The following is a 14,844-nucleotide window of genomic DNA, read 5'->3' as shown; positions in this document are numbered from 1 at the left end:
AACAAGAGAGAAAAGAGAAAGAGGCAGGAGAGGACAAAAGCAGCTGTAATCAGGAAGAAAGCAATCACAGGGAGTGGTTACTGTGCCAAACTAGAATCTGGGAGACCCTGCCTGTGTGGAAGATCTTAGGCTGGTCAAACATCCTTAACCTAACCTACCTCATAGGGTTGTTGTGAAGATAAATTGGAGGAGAAGGGAGTGATGGAAGTCATACGGGAAACCCTTTGGGGAGAAAGGCAGGGGACAAATGAGGTCAAATGAAAATGAATAGAATGATAAAAGAAGGTGTAAAATTACTGGACCAAGCTCTACCACTTTCCCAAAATGACCTGTGCCAGTCTTGCTGCCAATTAACAACTTATGTGGCTTTTAAAAAATGGCACCATAATTCAAGAGTAACTCTTGAAGAAGTGAAATGTTAGGAGCACTTGAGGTTGGGAATGGGAACAATTCACTCTTGCTGCAGGAGAGAAGAGATCCAGATGTCAAGGACTCTCCTGCAGTGCCACCTGCAGGAACTGAAGGCAACCTGCAGCTTCCAGCACCTCTAGGACGCAATCTTTCCTCTCCCTGTCTCCCAGGTTTAATCCATCACATGAAAAGATTTCCAAAGATGCAAACTGGGGACGCTGGAGCAGAAGGATACCCAACCAGCCCTCCCAGATTGTCCATCTGTGGGCTGTCTTAATCAACTGACCACTACCGCACATCTGGATAACATGCACACAGACTCAGGACTGGTTCACAGTTGTTGCTGCTCCAGGAAGAACCATATGCAAGTCATTATTGCTCTCTAGAACACCCTGCAGCATCACTGAAGGGCTTGGGCGGGGAGGGGGGCTCTCAATGCCTATGTGGAGCTGGCGCATGGGAGAAACTTCTTTTCCTTTTTAAGCACACCACCCCAGGCAGGTGTCAAACCTGCATTTTGGCTGAGCCAGCCCTGCGTGTATACCTGGCTTCCCTCTGGCTTCCCTAAAGCACTGCTCCTCCTCCAGTACTCAGCGAAAGCTCTGGATAAAACGGTCACGAACAAACCCCCTCCTTTTCTGGAACTCCCTCCTGCTGACTTCGAAATTGATCACCCAAGGTGAGAACTGATGGGGAGATCCAGAACAAACACTTCGGAATTTCCATTATTTTTAACCCCGGACATTTTAACCCCGGACAGTGGGCAAAACACCAAAACAAAACATAAAGTTCTGAGTCTGCAACAGATCTTTTCTGAACGTGAATGACAGTGTGGTTAGGTGCAGGCTACTCGCGTCCTCCATTAAAGGGATATATCTTTATAACCTCTTAAGTGTAGCCGAAAATATCGCTGGCTTTTAAACCAAGGTCATAGCCTGAGACCGTGATGTAGTGTAGTGTCACAGATGAAGTTTTGGACTTGGACATAGTAGGTTTGTAGAATCTGAACTTCATGGTTCAAAGCATCGCTTCTGTGCTATAATTGCCTATTCCTGATGAATGAGGACATTCCAGACCATGTCCTTTTTGTGCGGTGTGGTGTAGCGGCTAGAGGGTTGACTATGGGCTTGGCTTCAGATGTCTGGTCAGCTAAGTGATCTTCTGCTAGGCACTTGATTATTGTGAAGATACTGGCCAATAAGGAAGGCCAAGCATCAAAGAATTGAACTCTGGTGCTGGAGAAGACTTTTGCGAGTCCCTTGGACTGCAAGGCGAACAAACCGCTCAGTCCTAGAGGAGATCAGCCCTGCCTGCTCCTTAGAAGGCCAGACCCTGAAGATGAAACTCAAATACTTTGGCCACCTCATGAGAAGGAAGAAGAGCCTAATGCTGGGAGCGATTGAGGGCAAAAGAAGAAGGGGACGACAGAGAATGAGGTGGCTGGAGGGAGTCACTGAAGCAGTCGGTGCGAGCTTAAATGGACTTTGAGGAATGGTAGAGGACAGGAAGGCCTGGAGGATCATTGTCCATGGGGTTGCGATGGGTCGGACACGACTTCACACCTAACAACAACAACAACAACAATTGGCCAATACTGTTCAGTGGTTAGTGTACAGCCAGGTTCAGATCCCTTCCTACCAGGTTCTTGTGCCAGCCATTCTTTCTCAGATTAATGCACTTCACAGAGCCATTGTGAACATTATATGGAGGAAGCAAGGACCATGCAGACTGCCCTGACATCCTAGGAGGAAGAGTGTAATAAAAATGCACTAATATATTAATAAATACCTGTATGCCTCCATGTGCCAGAGGAAAACAATAGGCAGCCACTACTAGGCCAAAAACAGAAGCAGGACAACTGTGGGGAACGAGCCCACCCCCAGCCCACCAATGCTCTCATGTTTAAAAGCTAGTACAGTCAGTCAGATGCTTGCTCCCATTTTTAATCCAACCCTCCTCCAAGGAGTTCCGGGCTGATTCTGCACTTACTTTGTTTATTCTGTTGTGGATCCTGCTGAATTCAGATCAATTTGAACTCAGGACTTCCTCTATCCTCCCCTCCCCCATTAAAACAGGAAAGTGTTCTGCATGTGATTAGGGAGCCAAGTGCAGCAGGAGCCTCTTTCTTTTCTTGAATGGGGGGGGGGGAGGATTGAAGACAGCAGAGGAGGGGAAATAAATCCAAGAGGCAAATCTCTGCCAAGAGAAGTTAACACTTCTGGAGCTTCTGCTGAGATAAGTTGGGGCTTCCCCTTTAAGGGAAGCCTTGCAACCTGGGAACTAGCAAGCCTTTGAACTGACGCCCTAGCCAATCAGGGCTTTTCTACAGCATTGGAGGCTCAGCAGCAAGTTGGTTCAAGACAAGTAGAGAGCTGCACTTTTAGTCATGCTGATTTTTCAAATATCGAGAATTATATCCACTCCAGGATATTGCGGGGGAAAGGTAGGGTCACTCCGGAACAATCACGCTTGTTGCAGATGAAAAATTTAAATAGCCCCAAATCAAAATGGAAATCGCATTGAGTGAAAACAGCAGGAACTGAATCGATCTGGAACGGGAATAAAAGCTCTGTGCAGATTCAACCTAGGACTGCATGCGTTGTCCTCCATACTCCCCATGAGACCAGTTAAGCTGAGGTGGTTTGAACCCAGATCTCCTGGACTTTAGCATGAGAATAACGGTGAACTTCTCTTCATCAATCACACAGCAAGCTGAGAGGATCTGGAATCAAGGACCATGGAAATAAACTGAAAGGGGAGATTTGTCAACGGGCAAGCGCATCAGAAGTACCAAATGGTGGCTAAAGTCCATATTGCCCGTGCATCATTATTAATGGTATTTGGCCTCATGGCCAAATCCCTGAGAAATTGCTGCTTCGCATGACTTCACTCTCAGCTGCCGTTCCTGAGGAAACCGCATGTTTACACAGGAGAGGCCAAGCAGCTGAGTTCCCCTCCCCTGCTGGGAGCTCCTCATGCCTCTCACTCACTGGAGAGATCAGTGTGCACAGCTGAGGGAAATGACCAGCAGATAACATTGCCACATTTCACTAAAAAACAGACAACTTCTATATCACACATTAAGAGACTTACAAAGCCCCACCACCACCACCAATAATAATAAGAGTTGGTTCTTATATGCCGCTTTTCCCTACTCGAAGGAGGCTCAAAGCGGCTTACAGTCGCCTTCCCATTCCTCTCCCCACAACAGAGACCCTGTGGGGTGGGTGAGGCTGAGAGAGCCCTGATATTCCTGCTTGGTCAGAACAGTTTTATCAGAGCTGTGGCTAGCCCAAGGTCACCCAGCTGGTTGCACGTGGGGGAGCGCAGAATCGAACCCGGCACGCCAGATTAGAAGTCTGCACTCCTAACCACTACACCAAACTGGCTCTCATCGCTAAAAGATAGCGATGAAGCAACCTCTCCAAAGTATGGGGAGGTTGTGGCAATCTGATTATCATTGATTATCAGTGAGTGGAAATTTGATGATCATATATCGAAGGGAACTTGAGACTTTCTGTTTCCAAGTATATGGGCACATAGGGTGAAGTGCCTCTGAGCATATGCAGAGCTGCTTCCTGCCATCAAAGGGAAAATGTTTTTTTAAAGCTAGACAGTTTATGCAGTTTCATTTTTTAAAAATTATTTACTTCATTTATACCCCGCCTTTCTCCCCAACAGGAAATCAAAATAAATTCAAGTGGGTAGCCGAGTTGGTCTGAAGCAGCACAACAAAACAAAATCAGAATCCAATGGTACCTTGAAGACCAACAAAGGTTTATTCAAGGCATGAGCTTTTGAGTGCAAGTCTGAGGAAGTGCTTGCACTCAAAAGCTCACGCCTTGAATAAATCTTTGTTGGTCTTCAAGGTGCCACTGGACTCTGATTTTGTTTTGTTAGGAAATCAAAGTGTCGCACACCATGCTCCTCTCCTCCATTTTACCCACACAACAACCCTGTGAGGTAGATTAGGCTGAGAATGTGTGATTGGACCAACGTCACCGGGTCTTCCAGATCACTGCCTGATGCCAAGATTCGGGAAACCCAACACAATTTTGAAACCCTGTTTGTTCGTTCTCTCTTCTCCATGGCTCAGCCATTTCAAAACAACCCTGTAGGGGGCAGCAGAAACCTACGGCTAGCTTTAAGGGCTGGGGTAGAAGGGGTGAGTCGCCTTCCTTTGTCAGCAAAATGCCTGTTATCGTGCCATAGAGCTACTCATTCTGTTGATTTACTCCAATTTCCATTCTTTCTATCTCTTCAAAAGATGGCAGTTTAGATAGCTTACCAAAGAAATGAAGTCACGCAGCCAACAGGCAGTCACTGTTCATGCTTCTAATAATACATCCACTGAAGAGACCTAACTTATTTGGGTGGATGTAGTTTGAGGAAGGGAAGGAGTTGTAGGGCTGCAACTCCTTAGAGCAGGGGTAGTCAACCTGTGGTCCTCCAGATGTCCATGGACTACAATTCCCATGAGCCCCTGCCAGTGTCTGCTGGCTGGGGCTCATGGGAATTGTAGTCCATGGACATCTGGAGGACCACAGGCTGACTACCCCTGCCCTTTGAAGCTGCCATTTTCTCTAGGAAACTGATCTCCATAGTCTAGAGCAGGGGTAGTCAAACTGCGGCCCTCCAGATGTTCATGGACTACAATTCCCATGAGACCCTTCCAGCAGACACTGGCAGGGGCTCATGGGAATTGTAGTCCATGGACATCTGGAGGACCACAGGTTGACTACCCCTGCTCTAAGGAGTTGCAGCCCTACAACTCCTTCCCTTCCTCAAACTACCCCTGGTCTAGAGAGCACTTGTAATTGGAGTTGCAAAGTTCTAGGTGGGGCCTAGCGATCCTCTGGAATTAAAACTGATCCCCAGATGGCAGAGACCAGTTCCCCTGGAGAAAACAGCTGCTTTCGAGCACAGACTCTATGACATCATAACCTGCTGAAGTCTCCTCCCGAACCCTGCCTTTCCCAAAATCGAATCCCAATTTTTCAAAACTTTCCAAACACAACGCTGGAAACCCTACTTGTAACATTGGGAGAATTCCAACACTCACCTGTTGGTTGGTAACCCTATGAGGAGAATCTACTGCAACCAAGAATGATGACCACACACAAATTGCTACAAATTGCGCATGACAGGCATCAAGTCAGCAAGTGCAGCTTCCCCCAGGACAAACTAGCAACTTCCTACAAAGCTTCACTTGCTGAAATATTTGGGCACAGTCATAACTCACTCACCTGCTCACGCAGGAACATATGAAGCTGTCTTAAAAGCGGATGGTCCTTCTAGCTCAGGAAAATGAAGGTCATTTCCAGCTGAGAGCCTTTTCATTAGAGATGCTGGAAGAGCAAACATGAAAATGCATACTAGGTCCTGTCTCTGGCACATATGTTGCCTCATTGCGTATCAGGTCAGCCGTCCACCTCGTTCCATGTTGCCTATGCCAGCCGGCAGGGTCTCAGCCAAAGACATCTTTCCTAAACCCACTACCCTTTTCACTCAGGATGCCGGATTTTGAACTTGCGACCATGACGCTGCCTTACAGTGAATCAGACCACTGGTCCATCAAATTCAGCAGAGTCCAATCAGACTGGCAAAGACTCTCCAGATTCTCCTGCAGAGATCTTTCACATCACTGACTATCAGATCCTTTAATCAGACACTCAAACTGGGACCTTCTGCATGCCAAGCATGTGCTCTACGACAGGGGTAGTCAACCGGTGGTCCTCCAGATGTCCATGGACTACAATTCCCATGAGCCCGCCAGCAAACGCTGCCAGGGGCTCATGGGAATTGTAGTCCATGGACATCTGGAGGACCACAGGTTGACTACCCCTGCTCTACCACATAGGCACAGGGGACATGACAGAAGAAAGGGTGACCACACAAACACACATATATACATACACAAAAACATACCATCTGCAGAATGTCCGGCAAGGTGCTTGTTGCCTGCCAGCATCCCCCTCTCCCAGAGCTGCTTAGGAAACACCTTCTGCATCCATCCTTGGAATTCAGCCTCTGTGCACAGCCAGTGTGCACTGGCATCAGTGCTGGGTGTATTTTCAGAGATATGACCGCTCTAGCCCAGGAGATGAACCCCAGAAGGGAGGGATTATCTCTGAATAAAAGTTGCACAGTGAACAACTCTCTTTCACTCATCTGGTGAGGGTGCAAAATGGGGTGGGGGAGAGCCAATTCACTAAGCAAACAACACTTGCTCCATTCAGCCAGCCAAGCTCAGGGGAGTCTTCCAGGCAGCTTCAGCCTCCCCCCCTCCCCCCCCCGCTGCCCCCACTAAAGCCACATGTTGTGCCAACAGCACCCAATGCCCCCTGTGTGTGCACAAGCTTTGCCTGCTCCCTGGGGCATTGCCAATAGCCATACTGTGCTTGGTACTTTAGGGAAATGTTGCCAAGGGAGGGTGGAAAGGTCTCTAAGAAAGAGTTTTATTGGATCTCCAATATGAAGGGAGCAAACTGAGCTTTTATTATCCGTTCTGTTGCCGGGCCCTGCCTGCCAGAGAAAGCACAGCGAAGGAAGTCCCCCTCTTTGACAGTATTGAGCAGAAGAGCAATTCTAAGAGAGGCTGGTAGTGGCTAAGAGCAGCGTGCCAATTAAAGCAGCTGAAATCTAAGCAGGTTTTGTTATCGGAAAGCCGGGCAACAAGTGAGCCATTCCTAGAGCAGCCAATTTTTAACACTCTCCTTGGAGCCCTCAGATCGGCAGTTCGGCAGCTGCCGTTCTGTGTGTGCTGTTAATTTTAAACCCCCATCAAAATCTGGGCAACTTCAATAGCCATTATTCATGCTCTGCTTTTCTCCCCCATGGAGAGCCCAAACGGCTTATACCAGGGGTAGACAAACTGCGGCCCTCCAGATGACCATGGACTACAATTGTAGTCCATGGTCATCTGGAGGGCCGCAGTTTGACTACCCCTGGCTTACACCATCTTTCTCACCTCTTATTTTATTCCCACTCTGTGAGGCCGATTAGATTGAGAGGAAGTTTGACTGGCCCAAGATCACCCACAATTCTATGGCAGAGTTGGGATTTGAACCTGGATTTCCCAGATCCAAATCAGACATGAACCCTTTCTATACCACTGGCTGTCTTTATAGGCATTGTTCCCTCTAGGTCAGTGGTTCTCAACCTGGGGGTCGGGATCCCTTTGGGGGTCGAACGACCCTTTCACAGGGATTGCGGCAGGGCAAGCAACTTGGCCTGGGGGGGGGGGTGGCATCATCCACACAACAGCCTTGCAGGGTAGATCGAGATAGAGCGTTCATCTGTCTGGAGCAGCGGAAATGAGTTATTTTAACCAAAATAACTGCTTTGAATGACTAGGGTGCGCAATTTTATATTTTTGCCTCAGGAGCAAAATGAGCTTCTTATAGCTCTGGGAATATCCCACAAAATGGCAGCCTTCTGAAGCTTTAAAGTAGCCAGTAGCTTTAAAGAGCCAGTTTGGTGTAGTGGTTAGGAGTGCGGACTTCTAATCTGGCAAGCCAGGTTCGATTCTGCGCTCCCCCACATGCAGCCAGCTGGGTGACCTTGGGCTCGCCACGGTGCTGATAAAACTGTTCTGACTGGGCAGTAATATCAGGGCTCTCTCAGCCTCACCCACCCCACAGGCTGTCTGTTGTGGGGAGAGGAATGTGAAGGCGACTGTAAGCCGCTTTGAGCCTCCTTCGGGTCGGGAAAAGCGGCATATAAGAACCAACTCTTCTTCTTCTTCTTATGGGAGGAAACCATAGGAAAGGGGCACCCATATCAGCTGTGAGGTCTAAACAACACCGTTAAACAGTCTAGTTTCAGTGGATCAATAAGGAGCATGTAATAGGCATGAAACTGAAATAAGAGGATTCAGAACTACTGAGAGGGCTGGGAGGCAGGAAGTTTGTGTTTCAAATCTCTCCTCAACCTCTCTCAAGCCTCTAAAATGAACATCATGCTACTGGCTGGAAAGACACGCAAATTTTGTTATGTAAAATCTTCCCCTGAGGAACTAAGGTGGGCCCCCACACTGGCTTAGTTACACAACCACTGTAAGGCCCTCATGAGAGAGGGGTTTTATGCTGTCGATGGCCCAGAGCTAGTTACAGCTTTCGATAACTGGATTGTCCTGCAATAAATGTTTTTGTGGCTTCCTTTGCTGGCTTTTGTCAGGATGAGGGCTACAGTGGGGGAAATCCAAGTATCCGTGCTTTCAGTCAGTATAACGTATGTGATTGAAAGACCAGAATCTCAATCGACAAACTGGATCATAATTTTTACCTGAGGAAAAGGAGGAACGGTACTAGACCAGAAATGTAACTGTGCCTTAAACTAGGGGTAGTCAACCTGTGGTCCTTCAGATGTTCATGGACTACAATTGCCATGAGCCCCTGCCAGCAAATGCTGGCATGGGCTTGTGGGAATTGTAGTCCGTGGACATCTGGAGGACCACAGGTTGACTACCCCTGCCTTAAACAACCAAGCGTGAATCTGAGAACCCACAGGACAACAGAAAACAGGATACCCACGCATGCCACCCTGAGATATCACCTCATTGAGAAACTCCTATGAAGAACTTAAGAAACAGAGATTTCACCACTCCCCACCCAGCATGCCCTCAGTTCTTTCCGTTACAAAGTGTTCTGAGTATAAATTTGGGTAGCTATGAACTTGGACAACTCATTCAGACATGCAGCCAGCAATGGGTACGTGTGAACCAGCCCTGAGTTTCGCCAGTTTATAGTTTCTGCTCAGTTCAATAGCAGATTTTTTTTCCATTTGCTCATTAAATCCCAGCCCAATGCACAAGAGCTGTGGGAGGCATCTAACCCCACCTCCCCCACCCACCCACCCCCGGACAGCCTGCATCCACAGCCAATCTGTGAGCAAAGATCTGTTAGCGGAAATACTTGACTCACATCATGGATTGCATGAACACACTGCATGGGAGATAGAACGGAAAACACAGAGACCACCCATTAAGCATGCTTTGCAAGCATTTTCTGGTGGAAGCCTTCGATGTCGGCAAGGACCGCTTCTGTCTCAAACAACAACATACATTTCTTCTCTAGCACTCTTTCTTTTTAATATCTGGTAGTTCGATGGACGTCTCTTCTTTCATCCACCTTTCTTTCATGCCGCTAGCACATTTAAAGTCAGAGGGGAAAGTAGGTTTAAATTCTCTTTTAATTAGCAACAGAGAAACCGAGGGTCATGCCTGCAAGATTCTAACAGTTCTCGACCTTCCTTCTAGGATTTTACGTTAGATACGCCGTTCTACTGATGGCCTCAACCCAAGACCAAAATACTTTTGTTTAACCCTATAGAAAGAGGTTGGAGGCCTAAATCCAGATGCTGAAAAAGATCTCATACACAACACAGCCAGGTTTGGAAAAGATTCACCCAGCGTTGCTGGTCCAATTTGGTCCTTGTAGCAGATGAAGTAATCTGTGGACACTCATCACAGAGGAACTGGATGCAACAAACTGCAGCTCTCCCTGCTTTTAGGAACTGGGCTGATCTAGCCAACTATTTTGCTCAGTCTTACGCAATCCCCCTCCCTACAGCAACATCACAGCTGCCCTTTTTGTTCAGGCAGATTTATACGATCCCCAGCATAGACTTTGGGGTGATCAAAGGTTTCCCTCCTCCCCCCCTTCTTTTCTTGTCCAGTAGGAAGGCGGGCTGGAGAAGAGAGAATTTTCACAGTTACAGGTTGTCACCTCAGTGTTACAGGCCTGAGAAAAAGCTGCAAATCCAGAAATCCCTCTCTCTCTAAGTCAGGGGTAGTCAAACTGCAGCCCTCCAGATCTCCATGGACTACAGTTCCCATGAGCCCCTGCCAGCATTTGCTGGCAGGGGCTCATGGGAATTGTAGTCCATGGACATCTGGAGGGCCGCAGTTTGACTTACCCCTGCCTAAGTGCTCCACTCTCTGCTACATAGGACTCCTCTAACTGTGCTTTGTGATGAAATCTGTGTACTCTGTGGAACAAAATTAAATTGGATATTGATGTATAAATGTGACTTTTTAAAATCTGAGTCGGGTTTCACAGGCCTCAATGCTCAGGGAGCAGCATATTTGTTTATTTAAACACTGTCCCCCTCCCACCCTGCGTGTGAATTGACAAAAAGCATTGTCTTCTTTCTACATATTAAAATAAGCCTCCCCGGCCGCCTCTTATAGCCGACCGCCTCTCCTAAAACAGCATGCCTCTGTAGCTTAACCAACCATTGTCTGAAAACAAACCTGCTTTCAATTCCAATGTCCTTTATTCCTATGCAAATGTGTGAAGATTTTACCCATTAAAACGCATACAACTGATTGGGTGGAAGCCCCCTTAATTAAGTAACCCAAATTATATTAATTTTTCAAATGCATGTGGAAGTTCGGCCCTTTGGCCCAACTTCTGCAACTGCAGTTCTCATGAGTTCCCTTAGAAACAGGCACACAGCTTCTGCTTTTTTATATATGAAAAAACAAGCCTCTTTCAAGAACCCCAGATCTGAGGAAAGCCGTCCCAGAGATCTCGTTCCAAACCCTCAATTACAGACATCTGCTGAATTTAAGCCAGTCCAACCACTGCCCTCATTTTAAGATGCAATCATGAGGGCTAGAAACTTTTGCTTAAAGCTATAAACCTGGTATTCCTCCATTTTGAGCAACGTACAAACCGTGAGGGTTGACAGCTGCAACTTGGAAAAACTCCTGGAGATTTGGGTAGGAAGAAATGTGGGGATGTTATACCATAAACTCCACTCTCCGAACCAGTCATTTCCTCTATGGTAACTGACTTCTGGAGTCTGGAGATCAACTGTAACTCCAGAACTCCAGCCCCCACCTGGAGGTTGGCAACATTAGAGCCTATGTGGGTGTACGTGCACAAGACCCAGCTGCACTATATTCCAGAGAACAAGTACAAAGCCAGTGATTCTGAGGAGTCCTTGGCCCTCTCAGGTTACCAAGCTGCTCTCAGCAAAACTACTTGCAGCCAGCAGAGACGGCAGCAGGGACTGCAAAAGCCAGGTGAGACCTCCAGCTTATCATCACCGGCAGCCCCTAGGAGGGGCAGCCCCCCAGGAGCAAGCAACCCCACATGTGGGCCACAGCCTTTTCATTCGCTGTCCTAGTCCCAAAGCATGTTTCCTCGCGGCCAAATCCCACACCCAGGGCTGCCTGTTGGATCACAGCCCACAATCTGGAAGCGATTTCCCTCTCGGAGCAGGCCAGTCTGTTTGGGAGCAGAAGAGGCGTCTGGCCCCCACAAAACTCTTGTGTTCCTTCCAAGTTCCAGCAACCACATTCAGCTTGGGTTTGCACAGCTGCTGCCCATGCACCCCCAAACGAATGCAGAGGAAGTCCTTAAAACTGTTCAGGAGATGCATGTCAGGATCCCTGGACTTAACCGCTTCCACAGAGAGCCTATTAACACCAGCAGTGTTGGGGTGTGCCTTCCAGAGGCTAGAACTCCGGTTGAAGAGGTGTTTTCCTTTCCTCTTGCCTCTGAAAACTCATCTCCCCTAATTCTGCCTGTTTGGTCTGCTTCACCGTCAAGGAGTTTTCTGACCCAATTAATAATATATTTCTTAAGACTTGCGTATTTCAACTCATAACCTAAGCTTCTCAAGGCAAAGAACAACAATTAAGGAAAATCGGGGGGGGGGAACTAATTACAAATGAAGAAACAACAGACTAGTACAGAATCTTAAAACCTAATGTGAATTAGAGCCCACTTCATTAGACACACAAAACGTTATGTTCAGTTAGCAGAAGAAAACAGCAAGAGTTCAGAGCAAGAGTTCAGTTACACTTTGAAGACTAACAAAATTTGCTGCAGGGGAATAACTGCTCATCTTTTTTCAGGTGGTGACTAACAAAATTTGTGGCAGGATATGAGCTTTAGTGAGCTCATTTCTTCAGATGGTGAGCAGTGGCTTAGAAAAACTTACACTCTGCTACAAATTTTGTGAATCTTCAAGGTGCTACTTGCTTTTTTCTGCTGCTAGATAGATTAACACGGCTCCCCATCTTGTTCAGATATCACAGAGATTTATTGCCAAGGCTGCAAGCAAGGGACGCAGAACTGTTTTTCTAGAAAATAAAACAAAATGGTCGTTTAGAAATAAATTATATAATGATCATTGCTCAAAAATGCATCCCATTCCTCAGTGATCCGAACATTGGCTAGGTTTGCCAGCTCCAGTTTGGAAAATACCTGGAGAGATATCGATAGATATCATAGGGCCCACCTTCCAAAGTGGCCATTTCTCCCCAGGTAAACTGCTCCATTGCCTGGAGGTCAGTTGTAATAGGAAATTTTCAGCCATCGCCTGGAGGTTGGTATCCCTAACAATGACCTGTGAAGCATGCTAGCATTACTATTCCCATGTTATAGATGATAGGAGAAAAGAAAACGCTGTGTGTGGCCTCTTTAAGGCCAAATTCACCACCCAATCAGGAGAAGGACCTGGTGCATAAGCTGTCAACCCACTAACCGATGCAGCCTATCTGTCATCAATGCTAGCCAACTAAGGTCTTTTACAACAGTGGTCCCCAACCTTTTTCTGGCTGGGGACCGACGGGGCAACTGTCTGGGGACAGACATGCGCGAAAGTGCCGCGCATGCGCGATTTTGGCCGCACATGCACGATGCGCAGCGCGGCCCTGATTCCCTCTCCCCCCCCCCGCAGTAAGAAGCTTCCCGGGCCGCAAGCTTGCGGCCCGGGGAAGTTTTTTACTGCGGGGGGGGGGCGGGGAGAGAGAACCGCGGCCCGGCGGCCTGGCCTTCGCAGCCCGGCACCGGGCCGCGGACCACAGGTTGGGGACCACTGTTTTACAAGATACTTGGCTGCAAAGTGCTCAACATTCTCTAGAAGGTTCACCTTTCACATACACCCCACAGATGCAGAACCCCAGAGGCTGCATCAAAGGAAAGCACCTCTCTGAAGAACATTGTAGATCTGGCAGGAGAATTCAACTTTGCTGAACAGCCAGGACCACTGGATCGTTTAGATCTAAGGCTTTGCAAGATTACCATGTGGAAAACACTGTGCTCACAAGTTTACACCATCCTAGGCAGCTTTAAAGCATTCTGTTGCTGTTTGGTGTTCTGCCTAATAATAACCCAGATATCTTTTGTTGGGATGGGAAACCTCCTCCCTCAGGCCCAAGGGCCATCTGCTCGGAGTGATGTTTGGAAAAAGCAGATGATCTCTCCCTTGCTGGTTCCAGCTCTCAGCCTGCAAGGGCAGAGGGCAGCAAATGGGACAGCCTCCTTTCAAAAGCAGTAAACAACTTTTCCCCCTCCCTCACTGGGCTTTGTTCCCGAAAACCCTTCCCAGTCTGCTCTTGGGAAGGCAAAATGGGGGTTAAGCTGTTCTCTTGACAAAATTAGCTGTATGTTTTGGCCGGGGGAATGTATTGCTTCTCTGGTACGACAGAGTTTTGGATGAGATGGATGCATTTTTCTACAGGCAGCAAAGTTGCCAGCTCCAGGTTGGGAAATTCCTGGAGATTTTTGGGGGGAGGAAAGGATATCCTGGGCAAATCAAGGGTTTGGAGTGGGGAGGATCCTCAGCCATATGTTGTGTATGTGGATCTGCCCAGGACCAAGCTTGAGGTCCAAAGCAAGATCCTAGCAGACGCATCATTGCCCAATGCGCAGCAAGGATCCCGTCTGCTGCATCCAATTGGTTTAAATCAATCTAATCCAATCTAACCTCATGTGCAAAGGCAGTAAGATCTATTGTCTGCCATGTGTATATATTGGGGTTTCCTGAGGGGTTTCTCAGTCTTGTTGCTTACTACACCTTGCTTACTACACTCATGCTAAGCTGTTTACATGCCCGGGAGTCCAGGTTTCCTTCCATGATCCACAGATTTAACAATATATACCCCAGAGTCTGCTTTCAAAGCAGCCATTTGTAAGGACGGTTAGGGGCTCCTCCCCCCCCCCAATCTCCATGGGTTCCACCGATTGCAGAGTCCCAGTAACCACGCTGAGACCAGAGAGTTGAAAGAAGGAAAGGATTTTACTTTTAAAAAAATCATTCCAGAGTTACATAAAATCAGAGAATCAATGCAGACATGTGTTGTGACAGAAAGCACCGTCTCCCCCTGCAGCTGGAAGAGATCTTCCAAAGCAGGGGTAGTCAAACTGCGGCCCTCCAGATGTCCATGGACTACAATTCCCAGGAGCCCCTGCCAGCATTCGCTGGCAGGGGCTCCTGGGAATTGTAGTCCATGGACATCTGGAGGGCCGCAGTTTGACTACGCTTGTTCCAAAGCCTCAACCAAATGCCTGGTGGAAGAGCTCCATCTTCTAGGTGTAGCAGAAATGTGATAGCTCCAACAGGGACCTCAGCTCATCCAGGAGCTCATTCCACCAGGTAGGGGCCAGGACCGAAAAGATCCTGGCCCTGGTTGAA

The 14,844-nt window shown here is 47.8% G+C and overlaps 1 protein-coding gene across 4 annotated transcripts in view; it reads right to left on the bottom strand.

Moving 5' to 3' along the window:
* The window catches only part of NHSL2 (NHS like 2), a 118,329-nt gene that overhangs the window by 84,460 nt on the left and 19,025 nt on the right, over window positions 1–14,844 (bottom strand). Inside the window, exon 1 of one of the 4 annotated variants that reach the window (XM_077308863.1) lies at window positions 6,340–6,647. The exons of the other annotated variants lie outside the window; for them this stretch is intronic. Within the exon in view, the coding sequence (XP_077164978.1) occupies window positions 6,340–6,421 (82 nt within the window). The 5' untranslated portion in view covers window positions 6,422–6,647. Of the gene's footprint in view, window positions 1–6,339; window positions 6,648–14,844 lie in introns of those variants that run through there. 4 annotated transcript variants of the gene reach the window in all.

Source organism: Paroedura picta, chromosome 13 (genome assembly GCF_049243985.1).
Source record: "Paroedura picta isolate Pp20150507F chromosome 13, Ppicta_v3.0, whole genome shotgun sequence".
NCBI lineage: Eukaryota > Metazoa > Chordata > Lepidosauria > Squamata > Gekkonidae > Paroedura > Paroedura picta.
This window is presented reverse-complemented; position numbering and strand designations above follow the sequence as displayed.